A 27,477-nucleotide genomic window follows, 5' to 3' on the forward strand; every position below is an offset into this window, starting at 1 on the left:
CAGGAGATGCTCAGACCAGAACATTGAGAGATTTTTCATTTAATCTCTAATGAACAAAGATCTTTAACACAAGAAACAAACTCCAACATACGATTTATCAACATACTTGATGGTGATGAGTGTCATAAGGAAATCAAGATATTTCCTAAAAAATAACATAAACAGATATTCATTGGCTCTCCAATTGAGTTTAATGTAAAGACAAGTATGCCAATGGTTTAGGGGGATGTACACTGTACAGTCACGTGAAAAGGTAAGTACACCCCATGTAAAGTTTTGACTTTTTCAACATATTTCAACATACAGCTATTTGATCTTCATTTCAACAATATTGATAGATAAAGGTGATATAATATAACAAATATCATGAAACGTTTACATTTTGTAGTCCATTGTATAATTTAAATAAACATAAATGCAAATTTCGCATGTGGAAAAAGCAAGTACACCCCTAGATTTATCACGACTTCAAATACCTAAAATTAGAATGAGGTGCACCAGCTCAGGTGCAAATGATTAGAACATCGTTGGAGAGGATCTTGGAGGAACCTGTCTTATTCAAACCTCAGACATTTAGTTTGGTTTGCTCTTTGTTGTTGCAGTGTGCGGCGTCACCATGCCTAGATCAAAAGAGCTCTCTGAGGCCTTCAGAAAGAAGGTTATAGATGCCTACGAGTCTGGAAAGGGATTTAAAAAGATCTCCAAACAATTTGAAATCAATCATTCGACTGTCCGGAAGATCATCTACAAGTGGAGAAGATTCCAAACAACTCCCAACTTGTTCAGGCCAGGCCGCCCCAGCAAGTTCAGCCCAAGAGCAGACCGCAAGATGCTGAAAGAAGTCTCTAAAAACCCAAGAATGTCATCACAGGACATACAGGTAGCTCTTGCCACTGTTGATTCAAAGTGCACGAGTCTACCATTAGAAAGAGGCTGCACAAATTTGATCTACATGGGAGGTGTGCCAGGAGGAAACCTTTGCTGTCCAGAAAGAACATCAAGGCAAGACTAAAGTTTGCCAATGAACACCTCGGCAAAGACCAGCACTTCTGGAACAATGTGCTCTGGACAGACGAGTCAAAGGTAGAGCTATTTGGCCACAGTACCAGAAGACATGTTTGGTGAAAACCAAAGACAGCATTTGACCACAAGAACCTGATACCAACTGTAAAGCATGGTGGTGGAAATATTATGGTTTGGGGCAGCTTTGCTGCATCAGGGCCTGGGCAGCTCACCATCATGGAATCCACTATGAATTCTTCATTGTACCAGAGGGTGCTTGAGGATAATGTGAGGCCATCTGTCGGAAAGTTGAAGCTCAACCGAAGGTGGACCTTGCAACATGACAATGACCCTAAACATACCAGTAAATCCACCAAGGAATGGCTGAAAAGAAAGAAATGGAGGGTTCTGGAATGGCCAAGTCAAAGCCCGGATCTAAATCCCATCGAGATGTTGTGGGGGGATTTGAAACGAGCTGTGCATGCAAGAAACCCCTCAAACATCGCACAGCTGAAAGAATTCTGCATGGAGGAGTGGACAAAAATTCCTCCCAGTCGATGTCAGAGACTGGTAGACAGTTATAAGAAACGCCTACTTGAGGTTGTTTCTGCCAAAGGGGGCAATACCACCTATTAGAGCCAAGGGTGTACTTACTTTTTCCACATGCGAAATTTGCATTTATGTTTATTTAAATTATACAATGGACTACAAAATGTAAATGTTTCATGATATTTGTTATATTATATCACCTTTGTCTATCAATATTGTTGAAATGAAGATCAAATAGCTGTATGTTGAAATATGTTGAAAAAGTCAAAACTTTACATGGGGTGTACTTACTTTTTCACGTGACTGTACTGTATAATAAAGATTTTAACAGTATGGTGGGTGTCTGTCTCCTCTCCCCTATTTCCCTCTGTGTACATGTGTGAGTCACGTGATTACCTCTCACTCGCTCTGTGTATACGAGTGATGTGAATAATGTGAAAGACCATATTTGTCATCACACCAGTAATAACCATTGTAGAAGTAGAAAGACTTCTAAAGTCAGGAGTAAGCGAGTTATCGCAGGCATCCCAATTGAAACCTGACCCTCGTCCTCTTAATGAATAAAATGTATTGTAATGACAATAAACTTTAATGTATTGTTAATGAGATAGAAATAGTTCAGTTCTTTGATGAATCTTAACAATACTATGCTACAGTTCATAATGATCTTGCAGAAAAGCATTAATTATATTATGAAGAATGTGTGTACATATATGTATTACAAACTTCGGAATTCAAGAGTATAATTCTGACTTTGGTTGACTCAACATTTGCCTTTGTGATGGAAAGATATACATACAGTTGTAGTCCTGTGTAAATACTAATGGGGATAAGGTTTGTAAAAGCTTTGACAATTATCTTCTGTTTTAAGTGATCCACTGGGAAAATAGCGACTTAATTGAAGATTCCTCAAACTCCAAGCTAACCCCTCCCCACTCCCTGCCTCCTCATCAGTGGTTCCTCAGCCCCAGATCAATCCCCTCCCCACTCCCTGCCTCCTCATCAGTGGTTCCTCAGCCCCAGATCAATCTTCTCCCCACTCCCTGCCCCCTTATCAGTGGTTTCTCAGCCCCCGATCAATCCCCTCCCCACTCCCTGCCTCCTTATCAGTGGTTCCTCAGCCCCCGATCAATCCCCTCCCCACTTCCTGCCTCCTTATCAGTGGTTCCTCGGCCCCCGATCAATCCCCTCTCCACTCCCTGCCTCCTTATCCATGGTTCCTCGGCCCCCAAACAATCCCTTCTCCACTCCCTGCCTCCTTATCAGTGGGTCCTCGGCCCCCGATCAATCCCCTCTCCACTCCCTGCCTCCTTATCAGTGGTTCCTCAGCCCCCGATCAATCCCCTCCCCACTTCCTGCCTCCTTATCAGTGGTTCCTCGGCCCCCGATCAATCCCCTCTCCACTACCTGCCTCCTTATCCATGGTTCCTCGGCCCCCAAACAATCCCCTCCCCACTTCCTGCCTCCTTATCAGTGGTTCCTCGGCCCCCGATCAATCCCCTCTCCACTCCCTGCCTCCTTATCCATGGTTCCTCAGCCCCCGATAAATCTACTCCCCACTTCCTGCCTCCTTATCAGTGGTTCCTCGGCCCCCGATCAATCCCCTCTCCACTCCCTGCCTCCTTATCCATGGTTCCTCGGCCCCCAAACAATCCCTTCTCCACTCCCTGCCTCCTTATCAGTGGGTCCTCGGCCCCCGATCAATCCCCTCCCCACTTCCTGCCTCCTTATCAGTGGGTCCTCGGCCCCCGATCAATCCCCTCCCCACTTCCTGCCTCCTTATCAGTGGATCCTCGGCCCCCGATCAATCCCCTCCACATTTCCTGCCTCCTTATCAGTGGTTCCTTGGCCCCCGATCAATCCCCTCCCCACTCCCTGCCTCCTTATCAGTGGTTCCTCGGCCCCCGATCAATCCCCTTCCCCTCTCCCTGCCTCCTTGTCAGTGGTTCCTCGGCCCCCGATCAATCCCCTCCCCACTCCCTGCCTCCTTATCAGTGGACCCTCGGCCCCCGATAAATCTACTCCCCACTCCCTGCCTCCATATCAGTGGTTCCTCGGCCCCCGATCAATCCCCTTCCCCTCTCCCTGCCTCCTTGTCAGTGGTTCCTCGGCCCCCGATCAATCCCCTCCCCACTCCCTGCCTCCTTATCAGTGGACCCTCGGCCCCCGATAAATCTACTCCCCACTTCCTGCCTCCTCATCAGTGGTTCCTCAGCCCCAGATCAATCTTCTCCCCACTCCCTGCCCCCTTATCAGTGGTTCCTCAGCCCCCGATCAATCCCCTCCCCACTCCCTGCCTCCTTATCAGTGGTTCCTCGGCCCCAGATCAATCTTCTCCCCACTTCCTGCCTCCTTATCAGTGGATCCTCGGCCCCCGATCAATCCCCTTCCCACTCCCTGCCTCCTTATCAGTGGTTCCTCGGCCCCCAATCAATCCCCTCCCCACTCCCTGCCTCCTTATCCATGGTTCCTCGGCCCCCAATCAATCCCTTCTCCACTCACTGCCTCCTTATCAGTGGGTCCTCGGCCCCCGACCAATCCCCTCCCCACTTCCTGCCTCCTTATCAGTGGTTCCTCGGCCCCCGATCAATCCCCTCCCCACTTCCTGCCTCCTTATCAGTGGTTCCTCGGCCCCCGATCAATCCCCTCTCCACTCCCTGCCTCCTTATCCATGGTTCCTCGGCCCCCAAACAATCCCTTCTCCACTCCCTGCCTCCTTATCAGTGGGTCCTCGGCCCCCGATCAATCCCCTCCCCACTTCCTGCCTCCTTATCAGTGGATCCTCGGCCCCCGATCAATCCCCTCTCCACTCCCTGCCTCCTTATCAGTGGTTCCTCAGCCCCCGATCAATCCCCTCCCCACTTCCTGCCTCCTTATCAGTGGTTCCTTGGCCCCCGATCAATCCCCTCCCCACTCCCTGCCTCCTCATCAGTGGTTCCTCGGCCCCCGATCAATCCCCTCCCCACTCCCTGCCTCCTTATCAGTGGTTCCTCGGCCCCCGATCATTCCCCTCCCCACTCCCTGCCTCCTTATCAGTGGTTCCTCGGCCCCCGATCAATCCCCTTCCCCTCTCCCTGCCTCCTTATCAGTGGTTCCTCGGCCCCCGATCAATACCCTCCCCACTTCCTGCCTCCTTATCAGTGGTTCCTCGGCTCCCAATCAATACTCTCCCCACTTCCTGCCTCCTTATCAGTGGTTCCTCGGCCCCCAATCAATCCCCTCCCCACTTCCTGCCTCCTTATCAGTGGTTCCTCGGCCCCCAATCAATCCCCTCCCCACTGCCTGTCTCCTTATCAGTGGTTCCTTGGCCCCCGATTAATCCCCTCCCCACTTCCTGCTTCCTTATCAATGACTCCCGAACCCCGATCTGCCCCACCCCAATCCCTTATCAGAATCCCTCGTCCCCCGATTAGAGGTGTCAATATATGGTTGAACCCCCCAAAAATTGATACAAAAGGTTTTTCAATGGATTCTGGTACCATTGGGCATGCTAAATAACATAATAAAAATCTAGTAACATCTGACTTCCGGAAAGGGGTCATTTTCAAGATGGCGTCCAAGATGGCCGCCAGGAGCTTAAAATGGCCATATCTCAATTATTATTCAACCTAGAAAGGTGGTTTTGGTGTCTAACCCTAGGTTTTAGGGCCCAAGGAATCCAATTGAATCAATAAAATTACCATCAGTTAATTATTTATTGACAAGTCCAAGATGGCATCCCAAGGTGACATCCTGCTCCACTAAAATGGCTCTGTCGAATAGTAGTCACCCTAGAGAGATTTTTTCAGTGTGTATACCCAGGTTTAAGGCACCCAGGAAATCATCAAAATTACTTAAATAAGCACGAAGTAATCAGGTAATCCAGTAAGCCAGGTTTACCAGCCCATTAGGCATTTGTTGTCTTATACAGTTAGTCGCTATTCATCGTCATCCTCCGACTCACCAGCTAATGAACCAAGTGTGTGTTTCAGATTGGAGATAAGAGTGTAATGTGTCTACACCACTGCCACCTGTGACTCCAGTCCACAGTATTCAGTGATCATTACAGACAAAGGTTTGTACAAAGCTTGAGAGGTTATGGCAAGGGACAGACTATTTTATATTGGGGAGGGGGGGGGGGCGGGGGGGGGGGGGGGGACTGAAAAATCTGACAAACAATTCATTTTCATCTCAAAAGGAATAAGTATATTATTTGTTACATGTATGCATAAACAAAATCCATATTTTTTAGACCTTTCCAAAAGAAATGTACACTTGTAATGCGCCAGACAGTCTCTTGAAGGTCATTCATTGTAACTGCTCCACTGCCTGCAAGACACTCCGCTGCTCTTGTAGACGATATGGACTACCATGTACTACTGCCTGTGGACCGTGCCAACTTGAAAAATGTGACAATCCACATAACAAGTTTCTTCCAGAGTAGTCGGAGGATGACGATGAATAGCGACTAACTGTATAAGACAACAAATGCCTAATGGGCTGGTAAACCTGGCTTACTGGATTACCTGATTACTTTGTGCTTATTTAAGTAATTTTGACGATTTCCTGGGTGCCTTAAACCTAGGTATACACAATGAAAAAATCTCTCTAGGTTGACTACTATTCGACAGAGCCATTTTAGTGGATCAAGATGTCACCTTGGGATGCCATCTTGGACTTGTCAATAAATAATTAACTGATGGTAATTTTATTGATTCAATTGGATTCATTGGGCCCTAAAACCTAGGGTTAGACACCAAAACCACCTTTCTATGTTGAATAATAATTGAGATATGGCCATTTTAAGCTCCCGGCGGCCATCTTGGACGCCATCTTGAAAATGACCCCTTTCCGGAAGTCAGATGTTACTAGATTTTTAGTATGTTATTTAGCATGCCCAATGCTACCAGAATCCATTGAAAAACCTTTTGTATCTATTTTTTGGGGGTTAGGTGAGTTTTTTTCGTATATTGGCCCTACTAGATCTCCTCCTTCCTGCCCAAATAAAATTTCGAAATGAGTAATTACTATTTTTAAACAGTTCTTCATTCATTTTATAAATTCGCTTCATTCATGATAAAGGTAGAGAGGATTGGGAAACACGTGATCTTGGAAGAGGAAATTGGAAGATTCGGATTCCTTTCAATATTCTGGAAACAAGGTAAGATTACCTGGGGATAGAGGTTTTTTGGTTTTCGGTTACTTTCAACCTGACATGAACAGGTGAATGTTTGCTCCATGCCGGAGAATGCTTCGGTGATTTTGATGTTTTCAAGGAACCAGGAAGGAAATCTTCCACTCCCATCGTGCCAGATTGTTACATTTTCCAGGTTCCCCAGGTAAAGGGACCGCACAGTGAAAACATCTACCTGTAGAAACACGTGCACGGCAGGTAACATCTCACCTGGAAGGACATTGACAAATATCTTTATTAATAGTTTATCTACCTTGTTAAAGTGTGTGTGAATAATTACCTGACCCGCTTCAAAAGGATTGTGATGTGTTGTTGAATGATGAAGATGATGAGATCTCAAACACATCAATCCTCCACAGATCGTGATATAAACGTTGGCACCTGTGCCAGCCCAATAATCATTTCCTGTTTTGATGTAAATCTTGTAATCCTTCGACTCCTGGGGGGAATCTGATAGAAATCGCACATCGTTAATATCCCGGATGCTAAACATGGTGTTCAATGTTATTTTTACTTTAATAAACAATCAGGACGAGCTTACTATGGATAACCAGCTTACAATGGATAACCAGCTTACTATGTATAACCAGCTTACTATGTATAACAAGCTTACTATGTATAACAAGCTTACCATGTATAACGAGCTTACTATGTATAACGAGCTGACAACCTCACTACCGAAACGAGATGGTGTAACATACAAACGGTGGGTAAAACATCCAAACAACGTCCCATTACCCATACACCTCCTCCTGGCCCCACACACCAACCATGTTTGGAACAATGTAAGTTCTATCATGTGGACCGGGTATTTATCATCCCCAAAGTAAATGTTGCCCAAAGTTTGTTTAAAAGCTCATGCAGCCAACATTCTCGGCCGCCTCGTTCCCTCTCTATCCTCCCCCTTCATGGAGAGGTGCATAATTCCAGGTGCACGGAGGAAGAACCGAGAGTAGAGCGCAAGGGGGTCCGGACCGAAGGACCATCTATTAGTACCAATGGGCAGCACTAGCTCAACCTTGCCAGTGCAAGGTGTGCAGGGGCACATAACACCCCCATCTTCTTTCATCTCATCTTACCCCTCAACCAATCTCTTTTTTTCCCATCGGATGCATGATTGGTGCCAATGTAAATGTAAAGTTGCTATGTGACTGAATAAGGATCCGAGGTCGCGCGTGTCGATTAGGGGATAAGGTGAATGTATCCGTGCACTGTACATACGTATAAACCTACTTTGGAAGTACGTGCCATAATGGAATACATGTGTAAAACGCATTTTTGTCTTGACCGATTTATTCTGTCCATTTTGATGGCAATGTAAGACAGCTGTCGGTGATTGGCCAGATTTTAATTTGGCTTATATATTGCAGGAATCAGTTACATAACATTGGTTCTGCTCGGCCAACTTATTAAGAAGTGTTGCTTGACTGCTGGCACAATGTTCAGCCGTACTCGGTCTGTTTTTGTATGGTAACACGACTCTGGGCGTGGGACCCCAAGGGAAGATCTGAGGCGACTGGCTATCATGGACTTTTCAGACGCGCTGTCCTCTTGGAGTTATCCAGAGGGGACATCCGTCACAATATTAAATGGGAATTCTGGTCATGTTTCACATTTCATTTACACCTTCATTCACCGATAAGCATAAAACACTCGCAGGGCTTCCTCTGGGATATAAAAAGTGGAAGAAAGTCACAAAACCGATCCAATTTCTTGGATCCAATGTGGTATATATTGTGCCCGAAAAAGACCAACCCCTGCTCTGTGGGGAAAAATGGCCTCCAAAGGTGGTTCAATGTGGTATATATTAATTACCATCGAGTATTTTTTCAATCGAAATGTATTTTTTTTAGTTTAAACAGAGTGAGGCTAATTAACCTGTTTCTCAATTATGAATTTATTTTAGGTAACGAGCAGGATTGTCATAGCAACCCCCCCAACCCCCCCCCCCCCCCCCCGCCACCCGAGAGAGGGCGCCCCTGCACTTGCGGAGAGAGGGTGCCCACCACACTCCTACTGCCTCAATAAAAAGTTGTTACCTTATCATTCCTAGGTGTATGACATTGCCATGGAAGGGTAGAGGTATGTACCCCATCCCTGGGTTGGTTTAAATCTTTTTCCTTCTTTTGTAAAACTGCCCCCCACCTGTGGACACGTTTGGGGTATCTCATCTCATGGTAATGTGATGTGTTGGTGTAGTTATGTTTGGCCGACCCTGAAAATATCTCAAAACCTGTATAATCTGCCCGCTGAACCTAAATGTAATCGGATTGTCCTCGTCACCTGACCTTGTCACCTGACCTTGTCACCTAACTCCTCCACCAAGTTTTGTCAAGTCGTCCACAAGTTTTTGAGATATCATGCAACAGCGGCCTGCAAAAGTATTCACCCCCAACCAATAATGCCACATTAGATGAATTATGATGTCGAAATAAATTTTCCAAATGAACTTTTTTGTCACACACCTTTCCAAATGAACTTTCCAAATGAATTAATTGAAGAAATCAAACAATACTGTTATAGTTGAAGGCGATAATTGTTTCGTTTGCAAAAAAACCCGAACAAATACGTGGAAGAAGAAAACCATCATTTTGTTTTGTAGGGTAACAATGTTTTGTAGGGTAACTATTAGGTTAGAACAGAGGAATAAAAACGTGTAACAAATAATTACCTTTCGTTAGTTGGTACATGAAGATTTCAAGAAAATATCAAACTAATTCAGGTAATTTAAGGATATTGTAATCATAGAACCTAACCCTAAACCTATCCCTAAACCTAACCCTAAACCTATCCCTAAACCTAACCCTAAACCTATCCCTAAACCTAACCCTAAACCTATCCCTAAACCTAACCCTAAACCTATCCCTAACCCTAAACCTAACCCTAACCGTAACTTACTTGTGTGTGAATAAAATCCAATTTACATAAGAAATGAATTTGTACTTTCCAAGACAACTTACTATCTATATAAACACCAATAAATTTGGTTGAGTTAACTTGTATTACACTGCGACTATTTATTAGTACTTGATCTGGTAAAGATATTATCGATTACTAAATAACATGAAATTTGTTGTGTTCATTTGCTTGCCTGGATCCAATCAGAAACAAACCGCAAGTCAGTGTTCACAATATCCAAGAGAGTTGCAGGAATATGGTGCGAGCAAAATAGATTAGAGTCGTCTGCAAAAAAGTATAAATGATGCGACTGATGATGAGCTTTGAAAATCATTGATATATGAAAATAAACAAAGGTGGGCCTAAGGGGGATCCTCGAGAGACCCCACAGGAAATTGGCTGAAGAGTCGACTTGAAACCATTGATATATATATATATATATATATATATATATATATATATATATATATATATATATATATATTGTTGCAGACGCAGTTTTGATGTTATTTTACCGAGCGGTTGGTATTACCGCGTCCGAACAGTTACTCCCCGATTAGAACCCGATTCCACCCGACGTTGACCAGATCGCACCGCAGATATTCAATCGGGAAACCTCTAAAGCGACCGAAAGAGAATGAAAAGAGAAGAAGACAGAGTACGGAGGAAGAACAGATTTATTATACACACACAAGCAATGGATGGAAGAAGCAGTCACACAGCGAATCGTTAACTTACACTATTCATTTTACTTAACCCCAAGACAACGAGTAGGACAGACGACGTTCACACTTACTCGGGGGATATTGCAGGCAGGTAGGGCTTGAGGTGGATTGCTGGAGAGGGAGGAGGGTCGGAGGCAGCAGCTCTCAATTCCTCGCGGTTTTTGGCGGGAAAACCCTTCGTCGCGTATCCGCTGCCGATGCTTTAGACGTCCCGCGCTGGCTCGGGCACACCTGCTCCTCTCCTTCTGGTGGAGCCGTCTCCCTCCTTTCAGCGCGTCTCTCCAAAGCTGGTTTCCTTTCCGAGTACCTCTCCTCTTTGGCTTGGAGCGTTTCGCATCTCCCCGCTCCTCTTGGTGCCGCCTCTTCGCTCCTCTCCCAGGTCATCTTTTTGAAGCAGTCCCTTACAGTCGCTTTTATAACTCGGGGCGGAATCAAGCCGCCGGCTGCGAGGGCACGCCTACCGGTTCGCTCACCGCGGTGCTGATTGGCCATGCGACCCTCTGGCTCACTCCTCCCCTCTATGACGAGGTGGAGACACGCCTTTCTTCTCCGAGATTAGCACATGGGCAATGGCGGCTTGCGGGATTGAACACAACTCGCACCCTTTTGAAAGGAACTTTGGAGAGCGGAGATGATTTGGGAAATTGGAAGGGCCTACGCTTATTTTGTTTGATACAATGCAAAGTCAATCTAGTGGGAAACACATATTTAACCTACATAGAATAAGGAAATACACTATTTAAAAAGATATATCGTGGCCTGCGTGTAAGTTTCATGGAATTAACTAGGAGGACGGCTGCGACCATTATTTACATTAACAGGGTGTTACACATAACAAAACCATACTTTTCACATTCGTTACACTTCCTTCAAAATTGTTACACTTCTCAAAAACCGTTACACTTCTCAAATTCGTTACCCACTTCTCAAAACCGTTACACTGCACCCTCCTTTCTTCAGGCCCTTTCTCGGGCCTACTAAACTTTAACTTAGTGTGACACGTAGGTGTAATTCCCTCTACAATTAACCTGACCCTGAGTGTGACAATCTTAAAACACAAATAAGTATGTCCCCCTATTGCATTGCACCCTGTCTAACAGACTCAAGCCCACAGCTAACCGAATTACGGAATTATTCTCAAACTATACATTTACGGTGGGGAGCATTATTTACAATGACGTGATTTCTTATTTACAACGCAACCCAGGACCTGTGTTTTTTCTTTTTTTTCTTTTTAGGGAACAAGAAAAAGAAATTCCTGTTGGGAGGGAGGAGACAGCACGCATTGCATCGATGCACCAGTACCAATACCACCAAAGCACCCAAAAGCACCAAAAGCACCACAAGCCACAAAGCACCAAAAGCACCACTCGGTGCGCAGTCACCATGGTTCATAATAAACACAACAAAACAACTGGTGGTGGTCTTCTCTTTCTCTGCTGGGCCGATGTTCTTCCCGACGTCTTCTGGCTTCATGCGGCCTACTTGGAAATAATAAAAAGCACAACTTGTGTTCGTTTTTATTTAGGGCCTCAGGGGCCAACTAAGGGTGGTCCACCTGTTTGGCATAGGTGCCACCTTACCGAGGTCCGCAAGCAAGATTCCCTGGCCACTATGGCCGGTCTCCAACAGAGGTGCCCTGCCCCAGAACCTGGGGTCCATCAAGTGGTACTTGGCCGCAGAACAGCGGTCCATAAAGTGGTACATCAACGCAATGCATGCTGGTTCTGGGAATCTCGGGCGCACAATGGCCACCTCACGCACGCTCCCCTCGGCACCCAATGGCGCACAGGTCATGTGGGAGACAAAAGAAAGACAATTGAGCGAGGGGTAAGGTCACAAGGGTACACGTCAATAAGGCTATGCAAGGCGGAATGCGTACGGAGGGCGAAGTGAGAAAGCTCGTCCCTACCGTACGTCACCCCCCTGTCACCTACACTACCCTTGCCCTTACCCCATATTTACAAAATCTACCCATTTACAAATTCGTCACTACTGTCACGTCTTCCACATATTTCCTCTATACCAAATTCGTCTCCACAATCCCTCGACTTCAAAATTTGCCATCACCAATTCATCATCAATCCTCATAAGGAGGGAGAGATGGAATTACGCACAATGTCACACCCACGTCATGATGCGTCTCACAATCCAAACATTTGCATCAAAAATAATTAAACATGGCATGGTGCGGAGTACCTGTCACCTCAGGTGAGTGGATGCAGATGGTGTGAGGAGATCCTTCTTCCTAACTATCCTCTAAATGACTTTAACACACTTTACACTACCCGGGGTCTTTCCCTGCCAATCCATTGGCCACTTACACTATGGGTTCTAAAAACCAATTCCCATTGACCAAACTGTGGTGCTTCTCAATTTGGGGTCTCACTCCCCCGATTCATCTCCCGGTGCCTTCGCACAATTTCTGGGCTGCGACGTGTAGCTCTCCCAGCAGGTCTACCCACCTGCACACCTCCACCACTGCAGTTGCCACCCGAGCTTACCTAGCTCCTCACCCTAACCTAACTAACTGGGGAAGGCCCTCTCCTGGCTTTGTCACCCCACTGGTGCCCTCTGGCACTGGGCTACCCGGGTCCGTCCTCCGGATCCTCGGGCCCCATCCACAACAACTACTACCGGCTCCCAGAGCCCACCTGCGGCCTCACCTGGCCGACATCCTCACAGTGGTGGAGCGCCCAACCAACTACACACACTAACAGGCTACACGCCCAGCCATTTCCACAACACTAATGCACCCATCCAAAGACCATTCTTTCACCCGCACCACAGATGCCAATATCCAACCACAATTTACCTGTACCCTCTACCTAACACTTACACTACCCGCCCCGGGTATCCGTGATGGGGGTCCACTCTTCCCCCATTCACACCTTCGCACCATCCACTCCACTCCACAATTTCCACCATACTCACTCCACGACCATCCATTCCAATACTCCATTTATTCCACACTACCATTTTCCATACCTGCTGTTGCACACCTGTGCCCTCACACCTGGTGCCACCTGCACCCTCCTTTCTTCCTGGACCATTTGGTCAGCACAACACGCAATCACCACTACTCCCTCATACACTGCTCCATTCACCTGTTCAGTTGCACACCTGTGCAATCACACCTGTTCAATTCTCACCTGTTCAATCTTCAAACACACGGCATCATCTCAGCTAACTACTCCCCTCTGAAACTTGCGCTTCCCAGTCGTCCCTTTAAACTATTGCGCTCCCACGTCATTATCATCCACACTAAACTACCTGCGTCCCCACTACAGGTATCAGTCACTAACTAAACTTAACGTTACCTAATGTCATCTTCGCTAGATCCCTACACACGATATATCCTAACCCACCCGGGCTAGTTTTCACTGCCATCAACCCCATAAGCTATAGCGCATTTGCCCCCCACTCGTTGTGAGGGATGGTGGATTTGCCATCCCACCACATCGGGGAGGTCCTATCAATTTCGCACACCTAAATCCAACCAATCAAAAATTCTGCCAATCATCTGCCAATCACCGTACCAATCATCAAATTTCGCCTTTTTCTAATTTCGGGGCCAAAACACTATCCTCATCACCCGTCTACTTATTACATCCTCTCGGTGCGCCAATTCACGTCTACAGCCCGGCTTCGTACAGCCGAGCAATGAACGTGGGTCGTTTTGTGCCAGCGGCTGGATACGTCCCGCATTCGGGGCAGGGACGGGGGCTTACCCGGGCCGAGATCCCATGCACCACCTCGGCGTGGAGCCATCCAATGTCCCGATCTCGACCTGCCGGCACGTCTCAATAGAAAGTGGTCGCCATGACGACCCTTCCTATCGGGCTGCCCGCTCCGCCTAGTGGAGCCCGGACGCGGCCGTTCCAAGCGAGGCACAGCATGGATCGCGTACGGCGGTTCTTTCGAAACCGCCGTGGTTCGGATCCCCGCTGGTCTTCGCGGCACGCGAAGCTGCCCGACGCGCACCGAGGGCCCGATTCGGCTATAAGTCGTTCTAACCTCTAACCCGGTTACCGTCGATGCCTCACCTGGATGCTTACAAGCATACGCTACCCCTTTCTTGCTCATACCTCCAGCTGTTCCCATGCTCCTCGTACCTTTCCTTACACACCTCGGTACACTCATTCCGCTCCCAGCCTTGGTCATACACCTGACCACCGAACACCTTGGCACACATTCGTCGCTCGCACACCTCACCAACACACCTCTTCACGCCCCTTCCTCGGTCACCTCCTCTGTGACCATCACAGGTGTGCTCTTACTCGCACACCCAACCACGTGCCTCACGACCAACTCAAGTGTGCATTCCCACACACGCTCTACCATTCCAGGTGTGCATCCTCGCTCACCTGTCATAACCAACTCACGCTCCGTTTCACTCTCCCTACTCTCACCTCCCCTCTTGACAGCGCACTCTTTCCTCATGCACCTGTCCGTGACACACCTTTCTTGCGCATCCTCTCGCGCACACTCTTTCGTTACATCCTCTGTAACACTGACCACAGGTGTACACTCTCTCGTTACTTCCTCCGTAACACTCACCACACCGCGCTTCCATGTACCCCCTCGCACACGCGCTACGACCGACTCACTCCTGACGGCACACTCACTCCTCGGCGTGCACTTTTTCCTCACACACCCCATGGTCGGACATTCTCGCACACCTCTTTCTTCGCACACCAGACCTGTCGCACACTTCACCAACGGCCTCTCACGAACACCCGGATCCAAACCAATCCCCAAGCCGACTGAAGCTTTCCTCACATCATATACATTGCCACTCACCTCCGTACCTCGTCTCCGCACCTCCTTTGCCACCTGCAAACTCTTTATTTGGTTAGTGAGCATCACATTATGAGTTGAGCACCGACCTTGTACCAATTCCATTACCTCCTCCTGGATTTCTCTCTTAGTTTCTGTCCGTCTCTTCTTAATTTCACTCACCTCTTCTTCCACTTCCTCTAATTTTTGTTTAACCTCTTTTATTTCTCGGTGCGTCTCCTCAAGTTCGTCCTCTAAGGCTATCGTGACCGTCTCTATGTGCATCCTCACCTGCCGGTCCTTTGTCTCCATTATCTCTGTCACCTCGTCCACCCTCATTGTCAGTTCCTCACGTACCATCTGACATTGCCTCTGTGTCGCTATTAAGTCATTTTTAATTTCTTTTTGTGTCGCCTTTAACCCTCCGAGTACTGCAGTGTTCCTTTGAACCTGCTCCACTAACTTCGTTTGTCCCTCCGTCAGCTGTTCCACCTCCTCCGTCAGATCTTCTATTCCCCCTTGTAACTTTTTTTTTTTTTTTTTTTTTTTTTTGTATACAAGATCGAGGCTCGTGAAAGAGCGAACATTAATCACACAGAAAGACAAACCGACACATAAAACATATAACATAGGGAGCGGTAGACAAGATGGGGAGAGAGGGGGAAGGACACAAACACAACATTTGAGAGCAGGGACCGAGAGACATGGAGACATCGAGAGATCTGAGAGAGGGCGAGGGCTTTGGGGGGGGGGGGCGTGGGGAGGGGGCGGTGGGAGAGGTATAAAACATATGGACACTGCCAGGACTTCCAGGAAAGAAGTTGGAATTTCAAACATCGTGGATCTGGGGTGAATTAGCGGGGGTAGAAAAGATCAAGGTTTTGGATGGGGGAAGATAAGAGATGGTGGTGAACAGCTGTTTTAAAGACCTGGAGGGAGGAGTGGGATTGAAGGGAGTGAGGGAGTTTGTTCCAGAGGCGGGAGAAAAGAGGAATGAAAGAGTGAAGGTGAGCAGAGAGCTGAGATTTCGGCAGTTTAACCATCAGAGGGTTGCTGGCAGATCTTGTGCGACCTGTAGGAATATTTGGGGGACAGAGCACAGAGAGAGCTGGGGGTGCAAGGCCGGAGAGGAGTCGGTAGAAGACAGAAAGACCACCTACCTGCCTGCGGTGAGTGAGTGAAAGGCCCTCAGAGATAGCTTCATCGCGGGAGATTCCAATAATTCTGAAAGCTTTGGTTTCAACAGCGTGAAGCCGAGCTAGGTGTGAGGCAGGAGCACCGGCCCATAGGGGAGAACAGTATTCCATTGAGCTGCGGATGAAAGCCTTGTATGTGGTGAGGAGCTCAGGTGTGCCGAGGAAGGACTTCGCACGACGGAGGATGCCCAGTCGGCGACTGGCTTTGGAGGCCAGCTTGGAAATGTGGTTTTCCCAAGAAAGATCATGGCAGATAGTGAGACCCAAAATCTTGAGCGACCGAACTTCTTGGAGAGGATTGTTGAGAAAGTAGATGGGAGGGTTGTCCAGTCGATCTTTTCGGAGAGACATAGTAAGAGTGTGAGATTTGTCAGGATTGAAAGACATGTTCCACTTGTTTGACCAGTCTGTGATTTTGTCCAGGTCTTCAGAGAGTGAGGAGGCAGCAGACTGCCGATCTGAGGGAAGAGGAATGGAGCGGCAGAGAGTGGAGTCATCAGCAAAGAGATAGAGAGGATTTTCGAGAGAGTCAGAGAGATCATTGATGAAGACCAGAAAAAGCACGGGGCCCAGAACACTGCCTTGGGGAACTCCAGCCTGAACAGGAAGAGGAGATGAGAGAAACCCATTCAGGGCCACACATTGACGACGACTAGAGAGGAAGTCCGCCAGCCATGCGTGGAGATTTCCATGGATACCAAAGGAGGAGAGTTTGGTGAGCAGAGCGGGGTGCCAGACCGTGTCGAAGGCACGTGATATGTCGAGGGAGACAGCTCTAATTTCCTGTTTGGCATTGAGGACCTCCATCCATTGTTGAGACAGCAGAAGCAGCATGTCCAGAGTAGAGTGACCTGGTCTGAAACCAAATTGATGATCAGAGATCAAGCCATTGGAGAAGAGGAAAGATTTCATATCCGAAGCAATGATGGATTCCATGACTTTGCTGATAATTGGGAGAAGGCTGATTGGTCTGTAGTTGCTAGGATCTGTTTTTGCACCTTTTTTGTGCAAAGCGGTGATGTTGGCTGATTTCCAAGCAGATGGCAGTTGACCTTGAGCAAAAGAGAGGGTGAAGAGAACAGAGAGAGGGTGAGATAGAGCAGCAGAGCAGGATTTTAGGACCCGTGGGCTGATGCCGTCGGGTCCAGTTGCAGAATCAGAGTCAAGGGTTGACAGAAACTTTTCCACCTTGTCAGGAGGAAAGGACACGGAGTCCAGGAGCAGCAGGGTACGACTGGGTATGGTGGGTACAGAGAGGGATGGGTTTGGGACACAAGATTTAGAGGCAAACACAGAGTTGAGGCATTCAGCTTTTTCACGTGCGGAGTCAGCTGTGTAGCCGTTTGAGGTAAGGGAGGGGATGGAGGGGGAACAAACACCAGAAACGGATTTGACCAGACGCCACCAGGATTTGGAAGAGGGAGACAGATAAGAGAGTTCGGTCTTGAGAACGGAGAGATATTGTTTCCTGGCTCTCCTGAGGGTGGACACACACTTGTTTCGGGCTTTGTGAAAGGAAATGAGATTTCCTTCCGTTGGATTTGCTTTCCAGGAGACGAAGGCAAGTTGTTTCTGGGCAACAGCCTCACCACAAGATTCCGTGTACCATGGACGGGAGGAAGGGTATGACAACTGAAGACGAGATGGGATAAATCTGTGCATGAGAGAGAGCAATTTACTTTGGAAGAATTCCCAGGATGAGTTGATGTCAGAGGTGGTAGAGATGGGAGACCAGTCCAGATGATTGATGGCTGCTTGAAGACCGTGCCAGTTGGCCTGAGTGAAATGCCAGACTCGTCGACGCTGAGCAGGCTCCCTGAGGATGGTCAGAGAGATGTCCACTTTAACAAGGACATGATCAGATGATCCGATCGGAGCAGAAGAAGAGCAGCAGACATTTTCAGGGAAGTTAGTCCCTGAAACTTTGCCGTATTATTTCTCACCTCTTTCTCCATACGCTTCTCACCTCGCTTTACCTCCTCGCGTAGCCCCGAGACCTCCTCACCCACACCTCGTCGTATCTCCTCCTTCATCTCCTCCCTTTCTTTTGTAGATGCCGCCCTCATCTGTCCCAATTCATCCCTCTGAGCATCCAGTTTGGTTTCTACCCCGATTTTTACCTCCTCTATCTGCTCTCCCATTTGTTTAATTTCTCGGGCGGATTGCTCCCCTATCTCCCGCAATTTGTCCTCCATCCTATTTTCTAACCCCATTAACCCATTTTTCACCTCTTTTATCCCGTTGTCTAACCCCTCAAAATTTTTGTCTAACTTCCCAAATTTCTTGTCTAACCCCTCACCGGTACCCCTCGCTTCGTCCCTCATTACCCCCAATTGCTCACTCTGAGCATCCATCCGGTTCCCCATTACCCCCATCATTCTGCTTTCCATTTCTTCGCTATTCTTGTCCATAAGGGCCTTCATTTGTATAAAAAAAAGGTTCAAATCCACCAACGGCGCTGCTACGGTCGCGGGCGCGGCAAAATTTGGTGCCGCTACACCCACGTGCGCGAGGACGCCACTTTGCGCGTCTGATACTTCCACAACCACATTGCTATTTTTCTCCTCCTCCCTTTCCTCCACATACATTTCCCCGAGGTCCTGGGTCGATTCCACCCTGTCTATCTCTCCCACCGACATCCGATCGCCTTGATTGTCCATGGCGCGATCTCAAAATTCGGGTTTTATAAAACAAAATAAATTTCGGCAGCTTGTAATTTTGAGCGCGTTAAGCGCGCTTCGGGTCCGATCTCACTCCTCGACACCAATTGTTACAGATAACACAATTGGTGTTCCAAAATTTGGGCCTAACAAATTTAGTCCCAGGTCCGAATCCAACTCCTGACAACCAATTGTTGCAGACGCGGTTTTGATGTTATTTTACCGAGCGGTTGGTATTACCGCGTCCGAACAGTTACTCCCCGATTAGAACCCGATTCCACCCGACGTTGACCAGATCGCACCGCAGATATTCAATCGGGAAACCTCTAAGGCGACCGAAAGAGAATGAAAAGAGAAGAAGACAGAGTACGGAAGAAGAACAGATTTATTATACACACACAAGCAATGGATGGAAGAAGCAGTCACACAGCGAATCGTTAACTTACACTATTCATTTTACTTAACCCCAAGACAACGAGTAGGACAGACGACGTTCACACTTACTCGGGGGATATTGCAGGCAGGTAGGGCTTGAGGTGGATTGCTGGAGAGGGAGGAGGGTCGGAGGCAGCAGCTCTCAATTCCTCGCGGTTTTTGGCGGGAAAACCCTTCGTCGCGTATCCGCTGCCGATGCTTTAGACGTCCCGCGCTGGCTCGGGCACACCTGCTCCTCTCCTTCTGGTGGAGCCGTCTCCCTCCTTTCAGCGCGTCTCTCCAAAGCTGGTTTCCTTTCCGAGTACCTCTCCTCTTTGGCTTGGAGCGTTTCGCATCTCCCCGCTCCTCTTGGTGCCGCCTCTTCGCTCCTCTCCCAGGTCATCTCCCAGGTCATCTTTTTGAAGCAGTCCCTTACAGTCGCTTTTATAACTCGGGGCGGAATCAAGCCGCCGGCTGCGAGGGCACGCCTACCGGTTCGCTCACCGCGGTGCTGATTGGCCATGCGACCCTCTGGCTCACTCCTCCCCTCTATGACGAGGTGGAGACACGCCTTTCTTCTCCGAGATTAGCACATGGGCAATGGCGGCTTGCGGGATTGAACACAACTCGCACCCTTTTGAAAGGAACTTTGGAGAGCGGAGATGATTTGGGAAATTGGAAGGGCCTACGCTTATTTTGTTTGATACAATGCAAAGTCAATCTAGTGGGAAACACATATTTAACCTACATAGAATAAGGAAATACACTATTTAAAAAGATATATCGTGGCCTGCGTGTAAGTTTCATGGAATTAACTAGGAGGACGGCTGCGACCATTATTTACATTAACAGGGTGTTACACATAACAAAACCATACTTTTCACATTCGTTACACTTCCTTCAAAATTGTTACACTTCTCAAAAACCGTTACACTTCTCAAATTCGTTACCCACTTCTCAAAACCGTTACAATATATATATATATATATGTGTCAGAATTTTGAACGAGGTACAAATCCCAAAAAACACACATTGATTGCTTTAAACCTATATAACTTTGTCCCGAATGTTCTGAATTAGTACATTTAGGTGTCATCTTGTAGAACACAATCACGGCTTTCAGAAAATGTATAGTTTTATATACTTTTTTTTATCAATTATCTACATGTTATAAGCCTCTGAACCTCAAAAAATGGTGAAAAGGGCATTTTAAAAAGTATTTCTTTACCCTTCAAAGCCATGCATTCATTATAAAAGCCTTTTTCAGATACTTTTCACAGCTGGAATAAAAGTAGATCTATATAACTACTCTACTGAATGTGTTTTTGTGTTCCTCATGTCAGTTCCTGAGTCACAGCTCCTCCTCATATAGGATGAAGCAGATGAACCGTAACGTAAGAGATATTTATATAAGCCCTGTTTTACACATATCAGGGTGTTCCATAGTTCTTCTTTAGGGCGCAACAAACAGCACTTATACGTATGTATTAACTCTGTAAAAATCATTGACCTCCTTTGTTTCTCTGAGACACAACAAGCTTGAGTGTGAATTTAGAAACCATAACGGTCTCTTACGTTACGCACCGGTCAATATTTGTCGGTACATAAACCAGCATACATTTTGAGTAGGAACTTGAAACTTAAAACACAAGTAGATATATGTCTTGCCTATGTTTGGTACTTTGCTTATATGTTTAAATGCAGAAATGAAGCATTTGTGACGGAATGTTTACAAAGAGACCTTATTTTGGTCTCTTACGTTATGCTAACAAGGAAGGGAAACTTTGACCATGAATAAAAACGGAACCTCTGGGCCGATCGGTGTCAGTTTGGCTGCGTTTGATAGCCCAGGCTTAGGGCTTTAAGGATATCTAGGTGATTTTGAGCTATTCCCCCCAAAGAATTTTGACCCCTGGGAGGCCCAAATGTACCTCGTTCAAAATTCTGACCCATATATATATATATATTGTTTTGTATCAACAAGATAGTTCCTGAACCACTGCATGACTTTCCCTCGAATTACCTCCGCCACCAAAGTTAGATAGATGGAGGTTATGTTTTCACCCCTGTCTGTCTGTGAACACGATATGTCAAAAATTTGTTGACGGATTTGGACGAAATTTGGTAAAGGTGTCGCGTATGTGACAAGGACTAAATGATTAGATTTTAGTGAAGATCCGGATTCGGATCCGGTTACTAGAATTTTTAATGTGATTCTTCACCATTGGGAGATGGGGCCAAAAAACTATACATAGCAGGATATCTCAAAAAGTTATGGATGTATTTGGACGAAACTTGGTGGAGAGGTTGTGTGTGTGACAAGGAAGAATCGATTCGATTTTGGTGAATATCTGAATATGGATTCGGATACGAGAACTATTTAATTTCTAAGTGATTCTTCACCATTGAGAGATCGGGCGAAAAGCGATAAATAACATGATATTTAAAAAAAGTTATGCATGAGTTGGTTTGGTGACAACAAAAAGCCGATTTGATTTTGGTTCAGGCCCGAATCCAGATCCAGCCTATCAGTGGGATACAAACCAAACTTCAGTCTGGCGGAGCTATACACTCGACCGAGTGCCGTTCTAGTTCCATAATGAGAAAGTTTATATAATGGTATGAATGAATGAATGAATGAATGAATGAATGAATGATCGTTTTAAGGCCATTTTCCCCGCTACAGCAGGGGATATAGGCTATGAGCCAGACCCCCCAAATTGACCGGTCGGTACCATACAGATGGAGTAAGGCTCATTGTGATTTTTAGCAAGATATATGTCCCTAGATATGAAAAAAAGTGATAGCAGTGTATAACTCTCGGCCATCTCTGTGTTATCACCCGAAATATTATTATACGCCCGCTTCGCTTCGCCAAAAAATGTGATATTTGCTAAAATTGGAATAAATATGTTTTTAAGGACCACAGAGTGCCGAGATCGAGATCGAGATCGTATTTGTTCGAGAGATCATGATAAACCTAGAGTGTGGAGCAAGTTTGCATGCATTGTGAAATATAATGTAGCTGATGTTACAAACCTACTTTAGGATACTAGCTAATACCAAAAATTACACTGAGATACCAAAAGTAGTAGACGAATAAACCTAAAATGTTCAAAAGCTATGTTTCGTTCCAAAATATCAAAATTAGGGGGTATGGTTGAACATATTTTGAACTTTGCCAAAATATGTGCCCCAAACAACCACCATATTACAAAGTAATGATATATTCCAATGCAGTGGTTCCTTGCGAAGATTTTGAGGGGTCAAATGTTACTCTGGGAGTTTTCATTTTTGAAATATTGACAAAAATGTACAATGTGAATTCTGAACTCGAAGCGATTTCGACCACTTTTTCACTAAATTTAACATATTTTTTGTCATTATATCAATATTTTGATAAATAACCCCCACAAATGTTCTATATTTCTATTACTATATTATTTGGCATCCAGTATGCAAATTATTGGCACTCTGTGGTCCTTAAAAACATATTTATTCCAATTTTAGCAAATATCACATTTTTTGGCGAAGCGAAGCGGGCGTATAATAATATTTCTGGTGATAACACAGAGATGGCCGAGAGTTATACACTGCTATCACTTTTTTTCATATCTAGGGACATATATCTTGCTAAAAATCACAATGAGCCTTGCTCCATCTGTATGGTACCGACCAACCCCCTTGGCTCATAGCCTATAAGCCTTGCAGGCCCCATGACAATCATGGTTCCCTGTTTGAGGCAATGTTTTTATGGCCGGATGCCCTTCCTGACGCCAACCCTTGGTCACGCTCTTACGATGCGCAGGGATACGGTGTACCTATTCCAAATCGGGGTACACACCGTGATCATTCATCCCAGCAAGCTCGTACTCAATTTGCCGACCTCGGAAGGATGACAGGCTGAGTCAACCCCCCTGGCGTTAATTCAGTGATCGACCGGGATTCGAACGCCAGGATCCATAGGATCCCAAGCCGGCACCCTAACCGCTAAGCCAACACCAGGCTAGTTTATATATAATATAATAGTTTATATAATAGTATGTCATGATTAATTGTATAAAGGCCTTGGAGAAGCCCAGCACAATAGCAGCAGTGTTGTGAATAGCTTGGGCGGTTGAATGTTTTTAGGGGAATTTTTTTTGAGACTGAGCAAAAACATGACAATTACTTTAAAACGTAATTATTTTTGGAATAATTGAATAAACAATTTTTTCAAGAATCTTCAAAAACGATGTCAAAAGAGAAATTGCGAGGTAGATGGCAAGTCTTGCTGGTCACCTTTCTTAAATATTACGAGGTAAAGATATTTGTGATTGATGTTAGCTCTTACACGAGCCTCGATGTTGTATAAAAAAAAAAAAAAAAAAATATATATATATATATATATATATGTATATATATAGGAATGACCTTTGCGATTTTCATTTTATTTTGAACAATAACATTAGCCAAAGACAAATAAAAAAATGTGGGTTAATGTGAAAACTATTTAGTGAATAACCTTAAGAAGGAAGTAGGTTATAACATCATAACCCGAACTCTTTTTCATCTTCAAATTACTTACAATATCGATAACCTTTGTTTCATCAACAGGTGACAAAAACAAAGTTTGTGTACTTGAGTCCTTCAAAAAGGTATGAAAAGATTTATTAGTGGTAAGAATGTTTTGGGCAATATTTGAGCCAAAATTCACGAAAAAAAAGCAATTAAATACCATGGGCCGTGTTTGAAGGATCGACTATGTGGACTCCATCAACATGTATATAACTGAAGGCAAACTTTTTATTATCACTTTTCGTTAAGACATTATTGATCACCTTCCAGGTACTTTTGATATAATTTATGAAAATGTCTAATTGACGAGAATAATACTTTTTTTTTGCTCTGTGCAGTAGAGACGTTAAAATGATGCGTTAACAAGTATATTTATTTGTTCTTTTCAATTGTTTTTACTTTGTATTTATAAAACTAGCAACGGTACCTGCCCTACGGGTGGGGCTTCAATTGGGAGGCTCAAATGCAAAGGCTGAATATCAGAAATTGAAGGTTTAAAAAAAAATTTAAACGATTCATATAAACATCCGTTATAACATCCGTTAAATCATATAAAAGCATAATCATATAAAATCATATAATTGATAAAAGCAATGAAGAGTAGAAAAGCGGGAGGGCTGACGGGAGTTGTGGGAGATATGTTGAAGGCAGCAGGAAGTTGGGGTGTGAAGAGAATGACAGAGATCTGTAATCTGGCGGTGAAAGAAGGCCGCATTCCAGTGGATTGGGAACTGAGTACCCTCGTCCCTCTATACAAGGGGAAAGGTGACCCTCTGGAGTGTGGCTCGTACCGAGCGATAAAGTTATTGGAGCATGGAATGAAGGTATTGGAAAGGGTGTTGGAGAGGAGGATAAGGAAGAAAGTGAAGATCGACGAAATGCAGTTTGGATTTATGCCAGGAAGAGGAACGACAGACGCACTCTTTATTGTGAGGCAGTTGCAGGAGAAGTACATGGAGAAGAGGAAGAAGTTGTTTCTTGGGTTTGTTGATCTGGAGAAAGCATTCGATAGGGTTCCACACGAAGTATTGACATGGGCATTGAGGAAGCTAGAAGTGGACGAATGGTTGATCAGAGTCGTGATGGCAATGTACAAAAGAGCGCGCACAGCTGTAAGGATGAAGGACGGGAACAGTGGTGAGTTTGAGGTGAAGGTGGGAGTGCATCAGGGGGTCGGTACTAAGTCCACTACTATTTGTAGCTGTGATGGAGGTGCTGGCTCAGAACGTAAAGGAGGGTTTACCGTGGGAGTTGTTGTATGCAGATGATCTGGTGTTGATTGCGGAAAGTATGGATGGACTGAAGGAGAAGATGAACAAGTGGAAGGAATGTATGAAGACAAAAGGTCTGAAGGTGAATATCGGAAAGACGAAAGTGATGGCAAGTAGTAAAGCATGTGGTGAGGTGGAAAGAACTGGGAAGTGGCCCTGTGCTGTGTGCAGGAAGGGTGTCGGAGTGAACTCCATTCAATGTACAATGTGCGCTGAGTGGGTTCATCAAAAATGTAGTGGTCTGAGAGGGTCATTAACCAGTGTGGCAGCTACATTCAAATGTAAGGTGTGCACAGAGGGAGCTGCAGATGGAGGAAATGTTGAGTTGGATCTTGAAGACGGCGTGAAGCTGGAAGGTATGAAAACATTTTGCTACCTCGGAGACATGCTGAATGGAGAAGGTGGATCAGACTCGGCAACGGTTGCTAGAGTGAGATGTGCATGGAAGAAGTTTCGGGAACTGAGTGGCATGCTGATGAGGAGGAGAGTGTTGTTGAAGCTGAAGGGAAAGGTGTATGCTGCATGTGTGAGAAGTGTTATGATTTATGGGAGCGAGACATGGGTCATGAATGTAGAGCAGCAACGAAGGCTGGAAAGGGTGGAAATGCGAATGGTTCGGTGGATGTGCGGAGTATCGTTGAGAGAGAGGAAGACAAATGATGAATTGCGAAAGATGATGGGAATGGAGCCTGTGATTGATGCTGTGAAGAGGAACAGGTTGAGATGGTTTGGTCATGTGTTGAGGAAGGATGAAAGTGACTGGTTGAGAAGAGTGATGGAAATGAATGTAGAAGGAAGTAGAGGACGGGGAAGACCGAGAAAGACTTTGCTAAGGATGGTGGAAGAAGAAATGCGGGCAAGGGGGTTAACCAGGAGAGATGCAGAAAATAGGGCAAAATGGAGAAGATTGTCATGGGCACCGCAAGGCTAACCCCCGCTCTAGCAGGGAAAATGGCCTTAAAATGCATGTTGTTGTTGTATCCGTTAAATCATATCACACGCAAATCATCAAAATCTAAATAGTATATGTAGAATTTCAACAAAAGCCACATCACTGTTCATATCGGTAAATATTATTCCATCGTGTTTGGAAAAACTGGAAAATTTCCAAATTGGAAAAACAATATGGCCTATTTTACTCCAGGGGGTCCCAGGATTACCCACCCAAAATTTCGTTGCGATCGATTCAGCCGTTTTTGCGGTACCTGGGATCGGACGGACGGACAGACATTTGGTGAATTATAGTAAGATCGTTTATTTTTTCCCATTTATTGATCTAAGGAGAGATTTTGAAATCCAAGGAGATCTTGATACTTTACACAAATTTATTAAATGCTAAATTTGCATCTTCGTTGTTGTGCACCTCCAGGCAAAGAGTAAGAGTGAGATTTATTTTGAATCTATTCAGGTTGTCCTAAAACAACACACGAAATGCAGTATATATATATATATGTATATTTATCTGTTGTGAGTTATGAAATAAACCTCCAGGTTCACCAGAGATGTGCAGGAGTAGAGCTGCTCCACATGAAGATGGAGTAACACCCTCTGGTGACTCTTCCTCTTGATCTCCTGAAGTACAGAATGATGATGTGGAATCACACTCCGGTACACGTCCACGTGAAGGTTGATCCAGACATCTGTAGAGACCAGAATCTCTCTTTTCCACCTTGCTGATTTGAAGATCCCCGTTTGGTAAAATCTTATGACGGTTCATCTTCGTTTTTTGTTTTTGATCACAGTCGATATCGTAGCAATTGGTACGAGAACAGTTGATTTGTTGATCAACCACTCCATCCACATCTGCATCCCTCATCCACCGTACCCAGGTAGATCCCCGAGTCCCACAATCACACGGTAGGTTCGCACAGGTGTGCTCGTATACACTCAGCACGGTAATCCCGGGCTGCACCGAGCAGGTGGACTGTCCAAGGATCAACATCAAAACCAGCAGCGAGTCCCTCATCCCAGATCCGTTTACTAACACTGCAGCAGAATCACTGAACTCGAACCACAAAAAAATTTCACTTTTGGATTGGGGTGTTTCCAACAGATGGTGATGATTTGTCCTGGCGCAGGTGGTTCAAGATAACGTGATTTCATGAGGAAATGGTCACCAAATTGTGCAAACGTTTCCTTATCGACTCGATCAAAAGGTTTCCATTGAAACGCTTCGATTTATTGTGGGAAATAACTGTGTTCATCGACATAAGGAATATTGTTCTCCACAAAAGGGTAATTGTGTTCATCATC

At 45.6% G+C, this 27,477-nt stretch overlaps 1 protein-coding gene across 1 annotated transcript in view; it reads right to left on the bottom strand.

Annotated features, from left to right (window-relative positions):
* LOC137431017 (uncharacterized) overlaps positions 1-27,213 on the bottom strand; it is a 47,291-nt gene extending 20,078 nt beyond the window's left edge. The window contains exons 1-3 of the mRNA XM_068121872.2: positions 26,722-27,213; positions 7,005-7,174; positions 6,702-6,899 (exon numbers count right to left, since the gene is read on the bottom strand). Coding sequence (XP_067977973.2) covers positions 6,702-6,899; positions 7,005-7,174; positions 26,722-27,190 — 837 coding nt within the window. The 5' untranslated portion in view covers positions 27,191-27,213. The remainder of the gene's footprint in view (positions 1-6,701; positions 6,900-7,004; positions 7,175-26,721) is intronic.
* Positions 27,214-27,477: the final 264 nt, after the last annotated feature.

This window comes from Myxine glutinosa, chromosome 7, assembly GCF_964187855.1.
Source record: "Myxine glutinosa chromosome 7, kmMyxGlut1.1, whole genome shotgun sequence".
Classification (NCBI taxonomy): domain Eukaryota; kingdom Metazoa; phylum Chordata; class Myxini; order Myxiniformes; family Myxinidae; genus Myxine; species Myxine glutinosa.